Source organism: Fulvia fulva, chromosome 7 (genome assembly GCF_020509005.1).
Source record: "Fulvia fulva chromosome 7, complete sequence".
Classification (NCBI taxonomy): Eukaryota; Fungi; Ascomycota; class Dothideomycetes; order Mycosphaerellales; family Mycosphaerellaceae; genus Fulvia; species Fulvia fulva.
Genome location: NC_063018.1, coordinates 2,911,809 through 2,929,781, shown reverse-complemented (window position 1 = coordinate 2,929,781; position 17,973 = coordinate 2,911,809). Strand labels below are relative to the sequence as shown.

Genomic DNA, 17,973 nt, shown 5'->3' with positions numbered 1-17,973 from the left:
GGACTTTCTTCCACCATCCAAATGATCTGCTGTCGTTGATGGACAAGTGTCATTGCGTGTAAGGAAGCTCTCACGAGATTGGCTTGTCGAGGTGTGACCAACACGTTACGAGCTTACGGTATGCGACAGGACCGAGTTGAAGTACTCGTACGCGGTGACTATGGTGTGCGGTCGGCCTCAACTAATGCGCCCGACATTTTATGAATGCATGAGCATAGCTCTGACTATCACGACATCGACGCCACTGCCGAGCGAACGTGTAGCGAGTCCAGGTCACATGCTTACAAATCTCGGGACTTCGGGCCGAAGCCACTTCGGCTTCGGCAAGCCGCAGGTGAATGGAAACATTCGCCCGCCTAAGGCCAGCTGTTTGTCGTGGCCTTATGGCTGCCTGCGGCATTCTCTGCATGCAGACAAAGTCTAAGCTTGAGCTTAATGCTTCACAGCTGTCACGGGATTGTTGCCTTTAGTCACGATTTGCGATCCTCAACTTCGCATTTCCATCAACCACCACCCGTGAACACCACATCGCGCATCGCCACATTATTGCTGGCGCCTCACCACGGCGCAGTCAGCTGCGTTGCGCACTATTTCACCAACACCACCGCGGCTTTTTGGAGACTGAAATTGGACACGAGAGAAATTATGGCGCCTTACACTACCTACTTCAACTACCTCCCCACCAGCCTCGCTGGTCCGGCCCGCCCCGTTTACAACACTGTCGTCGGCGCTGACTTCAACCGCGATGCTGCTGAGGAGATGCATAAGCGCTCGACAAAACTCGAGCATTACGACCTCGAGGTGAATGAGGAGTTCGATGCCGAGGAGGAGTGGACTGGGATTTCTCAGTCGGATCTGCGGGATGGAGAGCGACGAGGGATGGTATGCTACCGCTGCTTCCAGAAAAGTGCTCGAGTCGAGGTGACTAACTGGTGCACCAGGACTTTGAAGACGAAGCTTTCATCATCAGACAGTCTGGCCGCCCTCGCAACCTCTCCTTCAAGCTCTCTGAGAAAGCCACGGAGGCGGCATGCGAGGCTGCAGGCGTGAGTCGCGAATATCTTGGCATAGCACTCAAGTATGTCACCCTCGAGATGGCGCGCGACATTGGCTGGCTTACGCACTGTAAGACTGTCAGCGATGTCGCGCGAGCTGCTAAGAGGAAGTTTCCACTGCTGGAGGATATGCAGCGGGCGTTCGAGGAGGGGAGTGGCAAGAGCATGCGGCCGAGGAGTGGTGGTGTAAGTGAGGTTGGTTCGCCTGGCGCTGAGGATTCCAACGAGGAAGCAGTCGTGGCTTCTACCGCCCCTCGGACCAGGTCTGGAAGTCAGCCAGTCTACGATCCGGAGGTGCATGCGGGTGTTGAAATGGTTCCGGTTGTGGCACGCTCCAGGGGTCCGTATGCGAGCGATGGAGACGATGAGGACGATGGAGACTCGGAGCACTCAGTGGATTCACAGGGATTCACACGAGCACTGTAGTCACAGGATGGCGAATGGCGTTGGTTCGATATGGAGGAGCAGGAATCGATGTGCTCCGCTACAGGGTTGCTTATGAAGGCGAACGGCGCGACATGCGATGCCCCTTTCCACGGAGGGCAGAGCTGCTGGGCGGCGTTATGGGCATGCAAGCATGGAACTATAGCGCAAACAGCGCGATACGAATAGATCGTGGTCGAAATGCAGGCTGAACCGGAGCTCTTGAAGGTATCCCGAAGTTTGAACATCAATATTGTGGCAGCTATGTTGTCTACGGTTCCCATGAGCTCTGAATTCAGCACTGCCTTGGCCCGTCGAAGAGAATTCTTTCCACATCCATTCATTCATTCGAGAAAGCACTGGCCCCCTCATGATGTCCTGTTCAGCGGACCGCGATAGCGGCCGCCAATGCCTTACTGATATTGTGGTAATCACCGAGCTCTTCCCATGCCTTCGTGTCAGCTATGACGAGTTTCATAGTCGCGGCGAACAGATCTAATTGCTTCTCAAATGTCTTCAAGTCTTCTGCGACTTGATGGACAAGCTCCTTGGCACGCGGGTCTGTGAATCCGATCTCTGCTGCCTTGTCGTGACGCGCACCGGCTTGTGCTTGCAGCAGCTCGCACTTCTGCCAAATTTTGTCGAGGGTCATGTCGATGAGAGTGTAGTAGGGTTGAAACGCCTCGTTGCGGATGAGAGAGCACGTGTCGAGCAGTGGTGGCTGCTTGATTGTGTCTTCTCCCTCAGTCTTTTGCTTGGTGATGGTGAAGGTGGCGAGTACTTCGTCGTAGATTATGAGGCGTAACTCTGGTGGCAACCCTGAACAGGCCACAGCTGGGTGGCATCAAGTCGTCTGCTGGCATCGTGGCGGGTGCCTCCATTGTTGCCCGTTTGAGATCAGCATGACTTGAACGTGAAACCACTTTCAGATCGTGCACACCTCCAGTGATGGGTGCTTTGCTGAAGTATGAAGCTCTGATGTGTGCAGCTTGAGAAGTTGGCTGTAAATTCGAAAGAGGAAGCGACGCTGCAAACACTACAAACGACTGATTCTCGCGTAACGCGGCTTTACGGGAGCGCGTTTCATCACATGCAAGCACTACGGCAAGCCCCACCTGCCTTCTCTCACTCGTAGCCTACGACCTGAGCGCCCTCCCGTCTTGTTGACAGCCAAAGTACACTCACCTTACGTGATCCTGCACAGTGCCCTCCTCACCGTTCTCATGTCATAGCCATCAGCTTGCCGCTTCGTCATCTCTGCATGTAGCGCCGATTTTGCCCCGGAGTAGAGAATCCACTTAGCGTCGGCCTCGCCATATGTCCCCCTCGCCTCGCGAAATAGATCAGTCCAGCGTTGGGTGCCAAACGGCTCGTTGTTTCGTTGTGCAGCTGCCTTACGCGCCTGCTCAAGGGCAAGCCCACGTTGCTTCCAGGTCTGCGCCAGCAGATCGCACACGTGATGCAAGTATGAATGGAGTGCTTCGTTTCTGATAAGACGGCAGGTACCCAGTAGAGCTGGGTGCCCCAGGCTCTCGTCTGAGAAGATGTCCTCCAAGTCGGTGCTGAATGTGGTGAACACCTCTTTGTAGATGATGAGTCGAAGTTCTGGTGGTATGTTGAGGAGGTTGCCGTTCTGAAGTGATGCCGCTGCGTCGAGAACCTCCTTGGTGGCGCTTGCCATGATTTTCTGGATGATGTTAGCACCGCTATGATGAAGCTGCACAAGTACGCTTACGATGCGCTTCAATGGCAAAGACGTTTTATGGTCCACTGTGGCAGAAGTATGTTTCATCGAAGAGGATGGTGGGATGTACAAGAGACGAGAGTAAAGTCAAGCAGCATGAGCCGCGCATGTACCATCACATGCGACTAGCAACCCCACCTTCCTTGGGTATATGATATGTTCAGAGGAAAGAGCAGACGACCATGCCACACAGTCTACACCCTCGCTGCCCTCAAATATCCCACAAGCCCACTAACATACCCACTCAACTTCTGCACCCTCCTCTTCTCTACCTCCAGCGCATCTCTATATTCCTGCACAGCACCCCTGACCTCCTCATCACCCACCACAACATCGCCATGCACCTTCAAGAACACCGCCATCCAGGCCTGGCAAAGCTCAAAGTCCCGCTTTTGCTGCAGCCTCCACGTCAAAGCGCGGACGAAGCCGACAAACTCTTCATTCTCGTAGCTCAAAGATCGAATCTCGATATCTGCAGCTGCCGGACTGAGATTCTTGAGATGCTCGAGGAAAGGGTCGTAATCTTCTGTCTCTGCGGAGGCGTGGAGAAGAGATGTGAATCCGCTTCGCATACCCTCGCGATCGAGTTGCAGGACGCGGGTGCGTTCCTTCTCGATATCTGCTGCGGCGGAAGCACCAGCCTGTGGATCTATCGGTTGTGGGCCTTGGCGGTCTTGTAACGATGGGAGGAAGAAGGGGGCTTTCTCGGGCTTCTTAGGTGGTTCGATGGGCTTGTTGCGTTGACGGATGAGGTCCAGGTGCATCAGATTCTGCCAGCGAGATCGTGGGACTATGGAGAGGGAAAGGAGGTCTGAGGAGATCTGATCGACTTCATCGTCTGCGATGTCGAGGATGTCTGCTTCTGCTTCGTCGTCGAAAGCAGAATCTGCGGCGTCAGCGACGAGGTTGGCGCCGCCCTCACCGGAGGCTGTTGGTGCCTGTACGTCTGTTGAGCTGAGTATTGCTGTGAGCTCCTTTAGACCGATGTGTCGCGTGGGAATGTGCGTGAACAAACTTCGATTCGTCCAGATGTCCACGCCAACATTGTCTTGTGTCGCCGTAGCCAGAAAATCGCCAGTCGGGGAGAAAGCAAGACTTGTGCATTCAGCTTTGAGCTTGAAGGCATCCACCAGGTGACCAGTAGGCAGATCCCACAAGAATACAACCTGTCCAGCAGATGCGGCAATCCAGCGGCCATCATCCGAGAAGGTGAAGTCTGATATCTTCAGCTTGTGTAACTGTGGTACGTGCGACCTGGAAGGCCATAATTCACGGATCAGCTTTTGCGTTGCGATGTCAATGACTCGAATGCAGTTATCTGCGCAGGAAAGAGCAGCCAGATCAGAGCTTCGGTGGAAGCGCATAGCAGTAATGCTCGTACTGCTTGACCAGTCAATCTGGTGTCGCAATAGCCCACTGTTGAAGTCCCAGAACTTCACTTTGCCATCAGCGCCAGCAGACACAATCGTTTTGTTCAAGCTGTCCACGGCAAGTCCGACGACAGCAGCGCCATGCTTGCCTTGGCCACGGTAGAACTTCTTCTTCCCATCGTCTTCCTCAACCAGTCCGTGTCCTTGCACATCCAGCCGCAGTTGCTTTGCTTGCATAGGTGTGAGTCTTGCTGGATAACGCTGCCGCTGGATGCCAGACTGCATATTGAACATGTCAATACCGCCCTTCTCTGATCCAACGACACCAAAAGTGCCACACGGTGACACGGTTACTGAGGTGACGTTGCTACCGTCCCCAGTCTGGAAGGCCCATCGTCCAGCTCGCTTTCGACCCCAGAACCAGGTGCGAGCTTTGTTGTCGCTCTCGTGTGCAGTCAGCACACTTTCCCAACCAGTCATGGCGCTGATCTCGGCGCTCAACTGCTTTCCTTTGCCTGCAGGTTGCCAGATAGGATGTTTGCCAGGAATAGCACCCATGCCTCCGTCTCTGTTCAAACAGCATGCCATACTTGTGATAGGAGGGCACTTCAAATCTTCGAAGTCGCGGTTGCCAGAAAGCAGACCCTGCTTTTTTGCCCTCTTCTGCACAGCACCTTGACTGATCTCCGTGCTCTGTCCATCTCTTCGTAAGGACCAGCCCCACAAGCTTCGATCCTTGCTACTCGATAAGAGCCACTTGCCAGTGTCATCTGAGCCATCCGATGCTGTAGGCAAGAACATGAGCTTCGACACAGGTGCACCATGACCACGTCGCTCATGCAGTATCCGCGGAATCGGGCTGAAGGGTGTGTCGTCGAATATCCAGGTCTTGAGACTGTTGTCCAGGCCGCTACTGACCAAGATGCCCTGCCCTGACAGGAACTCCACTTTACTGGTGCCGCCTGGAGTCGTTGGCGTTGGCTGAGCATGAGCAGCTCGAAGGACACCAGCTTTGCGACCACCGTTGTTCAAGTCCCAGAGAGTCACGTCGCCACTAGCAGTAGATGCAGTCGCCATGACACCGGACGATCGCCCATCCTCGCCTGCACCGAGACCATCCGTGCGGAACGAGATGGACGCAATGGGGGCTCCAGTCGGCGTGCTGAGCTGCATGACAGTCTGATCGGTCCGGACATCTTGCACCAGTAATGGACCCTTCTCGAAAGCAATGGCGACTAATGATAGCGCAGGAGTGGGTTCGATGGCCGTAACGGCACCATATGCTGTTGATGGAGGCAGTATGGTGTAGACCAGCTTGCCGCTCGAAACGTTCCAGATCTCGGCACTGCCATCTTGTCTGCCCACAATGACCTTGTTGAGGAAGGTCGGCAGGCTGGAGATGCATTGTGTGAGGGGCACAGGCGAGATGCCGCGTAGAGTCGTGTATAGTTCCCAGGTCGCGCTCTTCCACACCAAGAGCTGTGTTTCACAGACGCCAACGACCCAGCCGCCAAAGATGCAGAACGCCTTCACATTCTCATCGCGATCTGATGGCATCTCCAGCTCGGCCTCTTTCTTGCCTCTCTTGAATACCCACACGCCTCGTTGCGCATCCTGCGATTCGCCTCCCCATGCTGCGAAGACTTTGTCCTTCCACGCTGTCGTTGCGGTGATGGCCTCCGGCGTCTGCGGTCGGGTGATGAAGACTAGTTGTAGGCCACGTCGCAGATCGTATGTCTGCAGACTGCGCCCAACAGATGTCGTGATCTGGAACGTCGTCTTGCCGAGTGGCACGCTGGTGAATGGCACTGCCGTGGGAGAGACCAGGCCTACAGTGCGATACGGCGCAAACACGCGCGACTGGCCAGGCTGCCGTCGCTGCTTCGCTATGCCGTTCGACAGCTTCTGCCGCTTTGCGATGCGCCCGTCTGCGCCATCAATCTCCATCGCTACATGTATACACTCGATTCACCGACCATCGCGAACTTTTTTCTGGGCCTCGACAAGCTTTCGCCAGATTAGATTAGATTGATCGTTTACCCGCGCCGCGCACTGACCAGCCAGCGTTCCAGCCCATTGGGAATCGGGAATCGTGCCCCGCTGATGGCAAGGTGCATCGAGTGACACTTTCCCGTCATGTGTCAATGCTGCGCAAAGAGCAGCGGCAAGGCATCTCTGTATTCAGTGCATCAGGGAAGGCTGTTTGATTATTTGCATTTCTTTGCCGCGTTCGTCACCATGTTTCTCACCACGACTTCCCGGTAGTTGTTCCCATCACCACCCCTCGCCTGGTCTTCGGCGACAATGAACAGCATGGCGCCTTTGTCGCGTCAAACATCACAGGACTCGGTGCGCTCACACTCCTCGGGCCATCACCTCTCAGCAGGCGCGGCACCGTCGACACGCAAAGGCCGCTTTGCAGACCTCGACACAACACAGGGCGAGACGGACCGGGCCAGTCTGTCCATGCCGCCGTCCATCCACAATCCAAAATTTCGCTACCAAGATCTGAGCCGGCGATCGTCGAGGATGTCGGAGAGTGTACATCACCAAGCTCCTGCTAGCAGCAGCCACCACGAAAACACTACAGCTGCTAGTGCTTCTGCTATGGCGGAGCCGGAAGAAGTCGCGGCCAAGCTGGAGGCTGTGAGGAATCGTGCGACCTCTGACATTCCCAGCGCAGTCAGAAGATCCGAACCAGACCTCGACTCCAACAGAATGTCCTTCTCCTCACTGTATGGCAGCGGCAGGAGCGCGTTGGCAAGCGGGCCAAGCAGTGTTGGAGGCGGCTCTGACGATGGTGGGCGCTACATCGACAGGTTGGAGGCCATTGTCGATACTGACGAGGGTGTAGCAAAGCACGATGGCACTACCACCGCCACCCAGAACCTCTCCGTGATGACGCAGAGCCAGAATGGGGCACTGTCTCCCTCACTGACAGGCTTGCTCGAAGCGCCGAAAGCACAGCACTCTACCTCGATGCCCCCGCCGAATACCGTTTCCCCTCCTTCGCCGGCACCGACATCCTCGCGACAAGGGAGAACAATTCGCGGTCGTACGCCTGGCAACTCTAGGCGCGTGTCGACGAGCAACCCGAACAGTGTATCGCACTCAACCGAGCGATCACATATGAGCAATCCCAACAAGATTGGGACAATCGGTATTTGCGCACTGGACGCAAAAGCAAGGAGCAAGCCTTCTCGCAACATTCTGAACAGGCTTGTTGGGAAAGACAACGAGTTCGATGTCATCATCTTCGGCGACAAGGTCATTCTGGACGAGAACGTGGAGAATTGGCCCGTCTGCGATTTCCTGATTTGCTTCTTCAGCGATGGGTTTCCCCTACATAAAGCAATTGCATATGTCAAGCTGCGCCGTCCGTTTTGCGTAAATGATGTACCTATGCAGACAATCCTGTGGGACAGACGCATGTGCTTAATGATACTGGATAAACTTGGTGTGCCCACACCGCCTAGACTCGAAGTCAATCGGGACGGTGGTCCTGTAGCAGATACAGCTGAAATTGCTGCTCGTGTCAAGCAAATGACCGGTGTTGAGTTGGTCGGATCAGCCGACGGCCGAGGCGGCGGTATGCCAAAGCCTGAGGATGTGCACATGGAGGATGAGAATGACACTCTGGTCGTGGATGGCAAGAAGCTTCGCAAGCCCTTTGTCGAGAAGCCCACGAGCGGAGAGGACCACAACATTAACATTTACTATCCCAAGTCGCAGGGTGGCGGAGGACGACGTCTGTTCAGAAAGGTGAACAACAAGTCCAGCGAGAAGGACGACAATCTGGTGATACCCAAAGCTGTCTCCGAACCCCACGAGTCATACATCTATGAGCAGTTCTTAAAGGTCGAAAATGCGGAAGACGTCAAGGCTTATACTGTTGGTCCTGACTTCTGCCACGCGGAGACTCGAAAGTCACCAGTCGTGGATGGCTTGGTTAAGCGCAACCCAAACGGAAAGGAAATCCGATATGTTACAACGTTAACCAAGGAGGAACAAGTGATGGCGGCTAAGATTGCAACTGGATTTGGGCAACGTGTATGTGGCTTTGACTTGCTGCGTGTGCAGGACGCCGATTGCTCGCTTCAAAGCTACGTTATCGATGTCAACGGCTGGAGCTTCGTCAAGGACAATAACGAGTACTACGACCAGTGTGCTAAGATTTTGAAGGCCATGTTCCAGCGAGAGCGCATTCGCTGGGAAGGTACGGCAACGCCAAGCGAAAGCGATGATATGGAGAAACGAGGCATGTTTCCTCCACCCTCACTTTCAGACAAAGACGGCCTATCGGTCAGAAAGCCGACCACGAGCAAGGACAAGGAGCTGCCTGGTGCACATCGCAATGCTCTTAAGAGCGTGTTGCGAAGCAGAAGCATTTCTCAGCTTCGCGACAGTGTGCATCAAGCGGCGCACAAAGTGGGTCATCCTCATTCTATACAAAGCCCAAGTGGCACGACCAGCCCGCTGTCATCACCGGCGGCTCAAAGAGACCTTGAGCCCCAACCTTCGTTCCAAGGCTGCCCTCACACGATACCTCGTTCAGTCAACGAAGATCATGTCCTGCCGCCACCTGCCGTGCCACCGCAGCCAGAGGACGGTACTTCTGAAGATCATGAGCGTCCACAGTCTACAGATCTTGACTCACTAGCCCATTCGGAGCCGCCTGCTCCGTTCCCGTTGCCGGCACCGAAGAGCCAGTGGAAGCTGAAGGGCATGGTCGCTGTCATTCGCCATGCCGATCGTACACCGAAGCAAAAGTTCAAGTTCACTTTTCACACCAAGCCTTTCGTAGACCTGTTGAAAGGGCACAAGGAAGAAGTGTTGTTGGTGGGTGAAGCAGCACTGAACAGTGTTCAGGTCGCAGTCCGACAGGCTATGGCTGAGGGCGTTGAAGATATGAACAAGCTCCGTACCCTACAGAATGCTTTGGCAAAGAAGGGTGCATGGGCTGGTACGAAGGTGCAAATCAAGCCAATGTTCAAGAAGCCGAAGGGTGAAGACAAGGACGATGAGAAGAAGGATAAGGGCAAAGACAAGGAGTCTGGAGAGGACAAGAAGCAAAAGAAGGAGAAGCGAGACAGTATTCCAATGGTTGACGACCCAGAAGAGCTTGAAAAATGGCAGAAGCAGGTTTCAGGAGACGAAGGCTCCAAGCCCATGGAGTTCCCCCAGGACGATCATGCGGGTCCAGATGGCGCAAGAGCTCAGCATCGTAGCGATTCGCTTGGTGAGGTGACGATGTCCCGAGCGACTGCCACTGAGCAGAACCTCGTGCTCGATAAGCTTCAACTTGTCATGAAGTGGGGTGGTGAGCCAACTCATTCTGCCAGGTACCAAGCGACGGATCTCGGTGAGAACATGCGCAACGACTTGCTGCTCATGAATCGACAAGTCCTCGAGGACGTCTCGATCTACACTTCTTCCGAGCGACGTGTGACTACCAGTGCGCAGATCTTCGCAGCTGCATTCTTGGAGCAAAAGGACATCGATAACGACCAGATACTGGTCAGGAAAGACTTGCTTGACGACTCGAATGCTGCCAAAGACGAGATGGATAAGGTCAAGAAGAAGCTCAAAGGTTTGCTGCGTCAAGGCCACCAAGCACCCAGCCAGTTCGCATGGCCGAAGGATGGGACGCCAGAACCCTATCAAGTGGCGCGCAGGGTGGTGGAGCTGATGAAGTTTCACCGAAGAGTGATGCGGAACAACTTCTCGAAGCTGCAGAGCTCGGAAGCAGTAAACTCGTTGGAGAAGATATCAAAGAGCCCGGCAGTGAACACTGGCAATGATGCTTCGACCCCTGTCGGTGGTCCTAGCGGTAACTCGACCGACGAGAAGGCTGCTGCGATTCAGCCCAGATGGTGCACTGGAGAAGATGCCGAGCTGTTCAAAGAACGGTGGGAGAAGCTGTTCAACGAGTTTGTGGATGCCGAGAAGGTTGATCCTAGCAAGATCAGCGAGCTCTACGACACCATGAAGTTCGATGCGCTGCATAACCGACAGTTCCTGGAGTGGGTCTTCACGCCAAGCACGGCGATACTGGCTGAAGAAGATGAGCTCGAGGTGGGATCGAGACTGAAGCGAACCGAGAGCACAGAAGCTCGCGAGGAATTCAGACATACCCATGAAGGGCAAGTGCCAACACATGAAGACACGCCGACAGCATCAGATGCGCCAGCAAAGGCCACATCGAACAGCGACATGGAAAGCCTGCAACTACCACCACCCAAGCGAACTGATACGATGGCAAGCCAGGAGACCGCAAACACGAAAGAGGGCAAGGAGAAACAGACTTTGACACAGAGACTTGGCCTCAGACGTAAATCGGCTGACCTCATGACCGCTGTCAATCGGACTCTGGCTCCTCAGGACGACCCATCAGTATCCTACTTCAACCTCTACAAGGGCATGGTCCCAGCCAACCAATCGAAGGTCAAGTGCGATGAGCGCCTGGAGAAACTCAACGAACTCTACAATCTCTGCAAAATCCTGTTTGATTTCATCGGACCCCAAGAGTACGGCATCACAGACTCCGAAAAGCTCGAGATCGGCCTATTGACATCCCTACCACTTCTCAAAGAGATCGTAAAAGACCTCGAAGAAGTCCAGGCGAGCGATGACGCTAAGAGCTTCATCTACTTCACTAAAGAGAGTCACATCTACACCCTTCTAAACTGTATCCTCGAAGGCGGGGTCCAGACCAAGATTGCCCGCAACGCAATTCCAGAACTGGACTACCTCTCACAGATCTGCTTCGAACTATACGAATCCGAGAACTCACCACACGACATCGACCCCGAGAACCCAGACTCGAACTTCAACTACTCCATCCGCATCACCATCTCACCGGGATGCCATACGTTCGACCCTCTCGACGTGCAGCTTGATAGCAAACACTGTATCGGCTGTGCACCGCGGCGATCACTGACCACGCACGGAGAGTGGAAGGAAGTGCTCGAGACTTTGCGGGCGAAGTTCCATACTGTTAAGTTGCCGAGGAGCTTTACAGCTGTCAATCTGAGCGAGAAGCATCCGCAAGAGTTTGTGGCGGATCCGCAGGAGGGTGCCATGGCGGAGCCAGAGCTGGGAGAGGCTATTGAGAGGGTGAGGATCGAGGCGAAAGGTAATGCGCCGATTGCACCTGCGCACTGAGGGGCTGCGTGTTAGACTTGATGTTGAGGCATGTACATAAGATGGTGGGAGGCTGTTGTGAGCGTACTGTTCGGCATAGCATGGAGTTGGCATTCTGTGGGGTGTGAAGAGTGTGCAAAGTGTATAGCAACACAGTACATACAAGCGTAAAGCACCGATGTCGAGTGAGCAAACCTAGGTTCACTTTGTGTGGCGATGATGAACGTTGGTTGTGGATGCAGTCAGAGATCTAGGACTGAGATCGAGGGCAATTCATAGGGAAGTAAGAGCTCAAGTCTGAAACATCCAACATGAAATCAAAGTCTGGTACAGTATCTATCGCACCGCGTCCGACCTCAGAAAATTCTCACAATGCAGCCTTCGGCATCCCCTTCCCCTCCTTCTCCCACCCGACCAACCTCTTCAACTTCGCCGCCTTCACCAGCCCCCAAGCCTCATCATAATTAACACTCGGCATCCTCTCCACATCGACCCTCTGATCCTCCTTCCCCGGCCTCGCATGCACCAGCCTCCCACTCGTCCCCATCTGCCCCGGCGTCTCCACACACCGCCTCGCCCAGTCGCCCCAATTCCTCACACACGCATTGCTCGACTCTAAATGCGGGATCAACATGGCGAAGCAATGTGGCATAGCCTCGTACTGCTCGAATTGTACTTTCACGCCCTGCTGCGCGGCGCGGCTCGCGACGAGGCAGTCTTCGTCTGCGAGCATTTCGTAGCCAGTGCACATCCATAGTGGTGGGGAGTTCTCCCAGGATTCGGCGAGGACTAGGGAGGCGAGGGGGTGGTCTAGGAGGGAGAGGTCGCAGAAGAGGTCTCCTCGCGGAGGGGTGGTGGGCCAGATGGAGTCTTTAGGGAAGCGGGAGACTGCGTCATCATGCGTGGCGGGAGGGAGGTAGTCGTATTTTGCGTTGTGTTCGAGGGAGGGCATGGCGCGGGAGATGTCGAACCAGCCGGAGTTGGCGGAGACGCCGGCGGGGAGAGGGACGTGGACGTCGCGGCCGCGGAATCTCACGACGGGGACTGCGCCGGAGGCTGAGCGTTGCATTTGGAGGAGCAGTTGGAGGAGGCCGAAGGAGAGGTTTCCGCCTGCGCTGTCGCCACCTAGGACGATGTGTTCGGCGGGGACTGCGGCGTGCATGCTGCCGGGTGGAGGATAGAGGAGGGAGAGGTAGACCATGAGGGCGTCGATGAGTTGGCCGGGGAATGCTGTTTGTGGTGCGAGGCGGTAGCGGACTGAGCAGACGCGGCCGTTGCTCTCTTTCGCCAGACGGCTGGTGAGTGCGCGATGTGTTCGAGGGTCGCAAAGGTAGTATGCTCCACCGTGGAAGTAGAGCATCGTCGTCTCGCTCGTCCTGGTCGGCTCAGCCATCATACGCTTGTACTTCTCCTCCTCACTGATATCCGGCAAAGGCTCCCCGTTGGCAGCATTGGGCTTATGCCCCGTCCACTCCACCTCGATATCCTCACACTCCGGCTTGGTATACGTGACCTCCTCCTTCTTCATCGCATCGACGGCCGCGAATATCGCCTCCCTCAAATCACCCTCCTCTTGCGGCGGCTTCGCAATCGTGGCCGTGGCGACCCATGTCTTTCCCTTAACGCCTGGATCTCGTAGTGTGCCTTTCTGAATCTTCGATATCGACGGAATCTCCTTCTTCCCCTCGCTGCTCATGAGTGATCGCAAGACATGGACGGTGACCGCTGTCCGAGTGTCCCAGAACTTCGACGTGTCTGTCAATCCCAAGGCATTCTGTGTCGCTGCCCAGCTCATAGACGGGACCTGAGGGAAGAGGAACTTTATTAATGGCCAACCTGCCTCCATGATGGGCAGTAGGCGAGTCTGTGAGTCGGCGAGCGGTGCGGACCTGTGAGACTGTCGCTTCTGTTCTCAATGTTGAATATCGCTCCTGCTGTCAACCAAGTCCAACGTCGTATAATGTGAAGAAAGAGCCACCAAGCCAAAGACTTACTCCTCACGGAAACTACAGGTCCATCACACGCCTCGTTCGACATGTGAAAATGGTCAGATGGACCACCAACCACACACACACACCACGAACGGGACCTCGCACGTCCGCGCGACGCATAACCGACGTCACCACCTTGGTCCTGGTCAGCCTCGGCACATGCAGAGTGCTTTGTTTGCCACCTGATGTGGAAATCGCATGCTTTCCACGTGTTGGATGCCAGATCTTGATGGAGTAGATGTCACTTCATGGCGCGGTAAGGTGGATGATTGCGGAGGAGGAACTATGGAAGAACAACAGGAGATACGTCGGCAGACAGGACAATTACACTCGAAGAGGGAATTGCATACCTCACGTGACGTGCTCTCTCAGCGACATGTGAGACAGCACTGGGAAGCTATGTGCCTGGTCTGCGGAAGTCATGTTTGACGTGCTGGTGTACGGCGGTAGATGGCATGCACCAACACCGCGGACTGCGTGGCAAGAACGAAAGTGGAAGATGCAAAGGTGAAGCAGATAGGTATACAAGCAGACGCTTTCATTACCGTCGTCTTATCACATTACATATGCTTGGTGGCCGAGACCATGGTGCATCAACATCTTTTTGGGGTATCGTCTCAGCGTGCTCAATGAGTGGCACGTGAGTGTACGCGAAAGCAGAAACCCACGCAGACCACCTGGTCGTCCCCAATTCCACCCATTTTGGGCTCACTTGGAGCATTCCATTCTGTTTTTGTAGCATGTAACATTTTCGAAATTGCAAATCGCCTCGATTCGCTTTCGCTATTCCAGTCTGATCGCCCGAAAGAGCGTTGCGTAAAATTTCAATAGTAGAGCCATGCTGGCGGTAGGTCGTGAGACCGATGCGCTGATGGCATGCCGAAAGGTATTTTGATGCATGAGGTATCACCCTCGTACCAAAAGATGGTGGTCAGGGCAGAGTCATTTAGCATCGGTCTCGGCCCCCTTCCGCGAATCGTCGACCGCAATCGCAAAATGTGAAGGGAATGGAGTCGCGCCCGTGAGATGTCGCAGAGAAAAGTCGGCCGCATGCGCAACGCTTCTCCCTCCAGTACAGAAGCAAGAGGTCGGGATGCAGTCCACTCGGCACGAAAGGAAAGCCTTCGACACCTTTCTAAGCTGGCTTAGGCAGCTTCGATGTGTTTGCACCACGTGCCACAATGTCATCAGTGATGAGCTTGGCACGGTCGGTCCAGAGCAGCTTGTAGGCATGGCGGATGGTGCTGTCGCTGACCTTTGCAACACTCTGCACCTCTTTGGCGCTCTTGATCTCATCCATGAGATGGCCAGCCATGTAGATGCAAGCGGCCGCGGCGGAGAGAGGTGAGCGACCAGCAAGAGCACCAGACTTGGTCATGTTGCTGGCAATCTCGATGGCGACGTTGGAAGCATGCTGGCTCATGTTGAGCTGACTGCACCAGCGAGCACACATCTCGGAAGGATCAGACGTGGTAGAGCCCTTGTAGCCTTCGTTGAAGACGACAGTCCCACCAGGAAGCATGCCGGTGTTGCCACCGTTCGCCTGTCGCTCCTTCTCCTTACTCATGAGGTAGGTCTCCAACATCTTAAAGGTACGGCCAATCTCCTTCTTGCTCACCTTGGTCAACTCCATGACTTCGCGGAAAGAACGTGGGACGTTGTTGCGGCGACAGGCGAGGAAGACACATCCGGCGATGAGTGCCTCCTGGCTCTTGCCTTTGAAGACTCGACTCTCATCGGCGTCCTTGTACAGATGCTTGGCGGTGTCGGAGACACTGTTAGGCAGCTCCCAGCCGTCGCACAGAGCTCCGATCTGCTTGTAAGCCACGAGGAGTGACTTGTTGCCCTTGTCGAGGTTCGCCTTGTTTTGGGCCCGGTGGAGTTCCTTGCTGCGCATGCCGCCATCACCAAAGGCGATGGAGGTGTTCAGCTGGGCGCCGTTGAGTAGGGCATTTGGGCCGTCACCAACACGACTCGGATCGTCGTTACCTTGATCGTCGTTCGAGAATGTGCGCCACTCGGAGCTGGTGTCGATGCCGCGCTCTTGCAGGACGAGGCCGCACTCGGCGCAGATCAGGTCACCACTCGCATGGTCTTCGTACAGCTCGGGGGGATCTGTGCGACAGTCCTTGCAGGTGAGCCTCACGCTCAGATTCTCGCGCCACTCTTCTTCCTTGGGCAGTTGGCGGACTGGTTCGGGAACAGCGCCCGGCGACAGGACTTGTGCCATTTGCGCCAGTGGCTTGCGCGGTGGACAGACGGGTTTCTTGATTGTGAGCTCAAACCGTTGTGTCTGGCGCTTCTTGATGCCTTTGGAACTCTTCTGGAGTTTGTGGTTCTTTGCGAAAGAACGGATGAAGAGTGGAGAATACGTGGTGGCGGTGTTGCCGAAGGTGAGTGGTGAAGAAGTCGCACGCACGTGAGCAGATCGCAACTAAGTGACCAGAACGCGTGTTAGCGACTCACCAGCGGAGTAGAAGTAGGAGAGGTGAATAGTTTGCGAGTGTCTCGTGGGTGATTGTGCGGTGGCTTTGTTTGCAGCGCACAAAGGCGCGTGTCTTGTCTAAGCTAAGGGAGTGAAGTTTTCACGACTCACCCTCACACTCCAGAGGATGTGACCGGCTGCGGCACTTGGATGTGTCTGTGGCGGTGATCGACTCGGGGAGAGCGTGAGAGGTGTGTGCGTGTGCGTGTGCGTGAGAGATCGGGTGAGGGTGAGGGTGATGCGCTGTGTGTCCGGCCGTTCTACCAGTGAAGGGAACCGTCTTTGAGGGTGCGGCGGCTGATGTCGTCGCGGTCTCGCAGAAGATGGGCCGTAGAATTCGCTCGTCGGTCGCTAAGATCAGTTGCCAGCAACTTTTCGGTGATGTCTGGTTGGATTTGGCGGGTGACGGGCGGTATTAAGTAACACGCGGTGCGGATGTCGAGAGGGTGGAGGGTGGAGGTGGGTGTGAGAATGAGCAGCAGTGAAGAGTCTGAAGAGGAGGCTGAGTAACCTTGAAACCAGCGGCCTCGCCCTCGGATAGAACTACTTCCGCTTAGCGCGGAACCTCCCTGCGAGTCTGCGACTTCTTCCGCCGACGACGAAGAGCTTCACGATTGCTTGTTGTTTGCGATAGTCACTCCACACTCGCCACAATCATGCTCGGACAGTCAATCAGGGCTTCGGTGGGTAGCACTGCACATGCTCGACGCGCTCAAACTGACATTGGCAGCGCCAAACGCTCGCAAGAGCCGTCCTCAGGCAGAATGCCGTCACCATGCGCCGCACCTTCATCACTCCCACCGCCGTGAGACAGGGTACGAACGCGATCAGACATGTCAGTTACGCGATATGGCTCTAACGAGTTGATACAGCCGACCTTGTCCAAGATATGTACCTCAAGGAACTCAAGGCCTACAAGCCACAGCCCCTCAAGGCCAACGATGCCGAGGGTCAGGTCCAGAAGTTTGCCGTACCAAAGGCACCACAATCCCCCGAAGAGGCCGACCTCCAGAACGACCTTTCCGCCTACGAGCAGCAGACACCAGAAGTTGAGGGCGGCGCCACAGGCTCTTCCGCGCCCGTCCAGGACTGGTTTGATGAGACCATCTTCGAGGAGGAGGAGCCATCGAACCCAGCAGGCGCGAGCCACTAGAGTGGGAGCATGCAAGAGCAGTGTAATATAAAGACAATGCAATGCCAACACCAGCGGTTTGAGGGATACATCATCACACTTTCCTGTGGGCCAACATGCGCCAGTAGTCAACAAGGTAGGCGTGAGGAGACATCCACCTGCATCGCGTTGAGGTTTGCGAGCCTCAAATATCGGAGCTATCGTCTACATGCTGCTAAATGGTCTCTTGAGGTCTGCTGGTGGTAGCAGCGCGATTTTTTTGACAAGTCACGTGACAAGAGCCGGTGGCAACCAATGCACGGCACGACTATGCTGCCACTCAGCACTCTTGCCTCAGGCTAACGAGTGTCTGATTCTGATTACTCCTCAAGCTGATCTATATTCAGAGACTTAGAGCAAGAGAGGCATGCCTTTTACTTTGCTGGCGAGCTCAAGAACGCTTGCATGCGCCCCAGCATTACATTGACCCACCAGCTACTAATACACACATTCATTCAGAAATCTTCGCCCTAGTCATGCACTGCATATGACCAACGAGTATCAGCTCGTCCTCGGTGCTGCTGACTTGACAATATTCTGACAGGTTGGATGTTTCAACGTCCATGATTTGAAAATTTGCTATCCTCATCT

General features: G+C 55.0%; 7 protein-coding genes across 7 annotated transcripts; 3 read left to right on the top strand and 4 right to left on the bottom strand.

The window, feature by feature from the left end:
* Positions 1-435: 435 nt before the first annotated feature.
* On the top strand, positions 436-1,481 carry CLAFUR5_10400 (uncharacterized protein; the record flags this gene model as incomplete). The annotated part of the gene is made up of 2 exons (XM_047909548.1): positions 436-882; positions 942-1,481. The coding sequence occupies 2 exons, from the start codon at positions 436-438 to the stop codon at positions 1,479-1,481; spliced, it is 987 nt and encodes a 328-aa protein (XP_047764534.1).
* A 379-nt stretch (positions 1,482-1,860) lies between these two features.
* CLAFUR5_10399 (uncharacterized protein) lies at positions 1,861-3,270 on the bottom strand (the record flags this gene model as incomplete). The annotated part of the gene is made up of 4 exons (XM_047909547.1): positions 1,861-2,297; positions 2,419-2,479; positions 2,695-3,165; positions 3,214-3,270. 4 exons carry the CDS (start codon positions 3,268-3,270, stop codon positions 1,861-1,863), a joined length of 1,026 nt encoding a protein of 341 aa, XP_047764837.1.
* Positions 3,271-3,416: 146 nt separating this feature from the next.
* CLAFUR5_10398 (U3 small nucleolar RNA-associated protein 21) lies at positions 3,417-6,539 on the bottom strand (the record flags this gene model as incomplete). The annotated part of the gene is made up of 1 exon (XM_047909546.1): positions 3,417-6,539. The coding sequence occupies one exon, from the start codon at positions 6,537-6,539 to the stop codon at positions 3,417-3,419; it is 3,123 nt and encodes a 1,040-aa protein (XP_047764838.1).
* A 357-nt stretch (positions 6,540-6,896) lies between these two features.
* On the top strand, positions 6,897-11,756 carry CLAFUR5_10397 (Inositol hexakisphosphate and diphosphoinositol-pentakisphosphate kinase; the record flags this gene model as incomplete). The annotated part of the gene is made up of 2 exons (XM_047909545.1): positions 6,897-7,392; positions 7,447-11,756. 2 exons carry the CDS (start codon positions 6,897-6,899, stop codon positions 11,754-11,756), a joined length of 4,806 nt encoding a protein of 1,601 aa, XP_047764839.1.
* Positions 11,757-12,102: 346 nt separating this feature from the next.
* CLAFUR5_10396 (Esterase) lies at positions 12,103-13,581 on the bottom strand (the record flags this gene model as incomplete). Its single annotated transcript, XM_047909544.1, has 1 exon — positions 12,103-13,581. One exon carries the CDS (start codon positions 13,579-13,581, stop codon positions 12,103-12,105), a length of 1,479 nt encoding a protein of 492 aa, XP_047764840.1.
* Positions 13,582-14,861: 1,280 nt separating this feature from the next.
* On the bottom strand, positions 14,862-15,956 carry CLAFUR5_10395 (Transcription initiation factor IIB; the record flags this gene model as incomplete). The annotated part of the gene is made up of 1 exon (XM_047909543.1): positions 14,862-15,956. One exon carries the CDS (start codon positions 15,954-15,956, stop codon positions 14,862-14,864), a length of 1,095 nt encoding a protein of 364 aa, XP_047764841.1.
* Positions 15,957-16,867: 911 nt separating this feature from the next.
* Positions 16,868-17,364, top strand: CLAFUR5_10394 (uncharacterized protein; the record flags this gene model as incomplete). The annotated part of the gene is made up of 3 exons (XM_047909542.1): positions 16,868-16,894; positions 16,942-17,026; positions 17,084-17,364. The coding sequence occupies 3 exons, from the start codon at positions 16,868-16,870 to the stop codon at positions 17,362-17,364; spliced, it is 393 nt and encodes a 130-aa protein (XP_047764842.1).
* Positions 17,365-17,973: the final 609 nt, after the last annotated feature.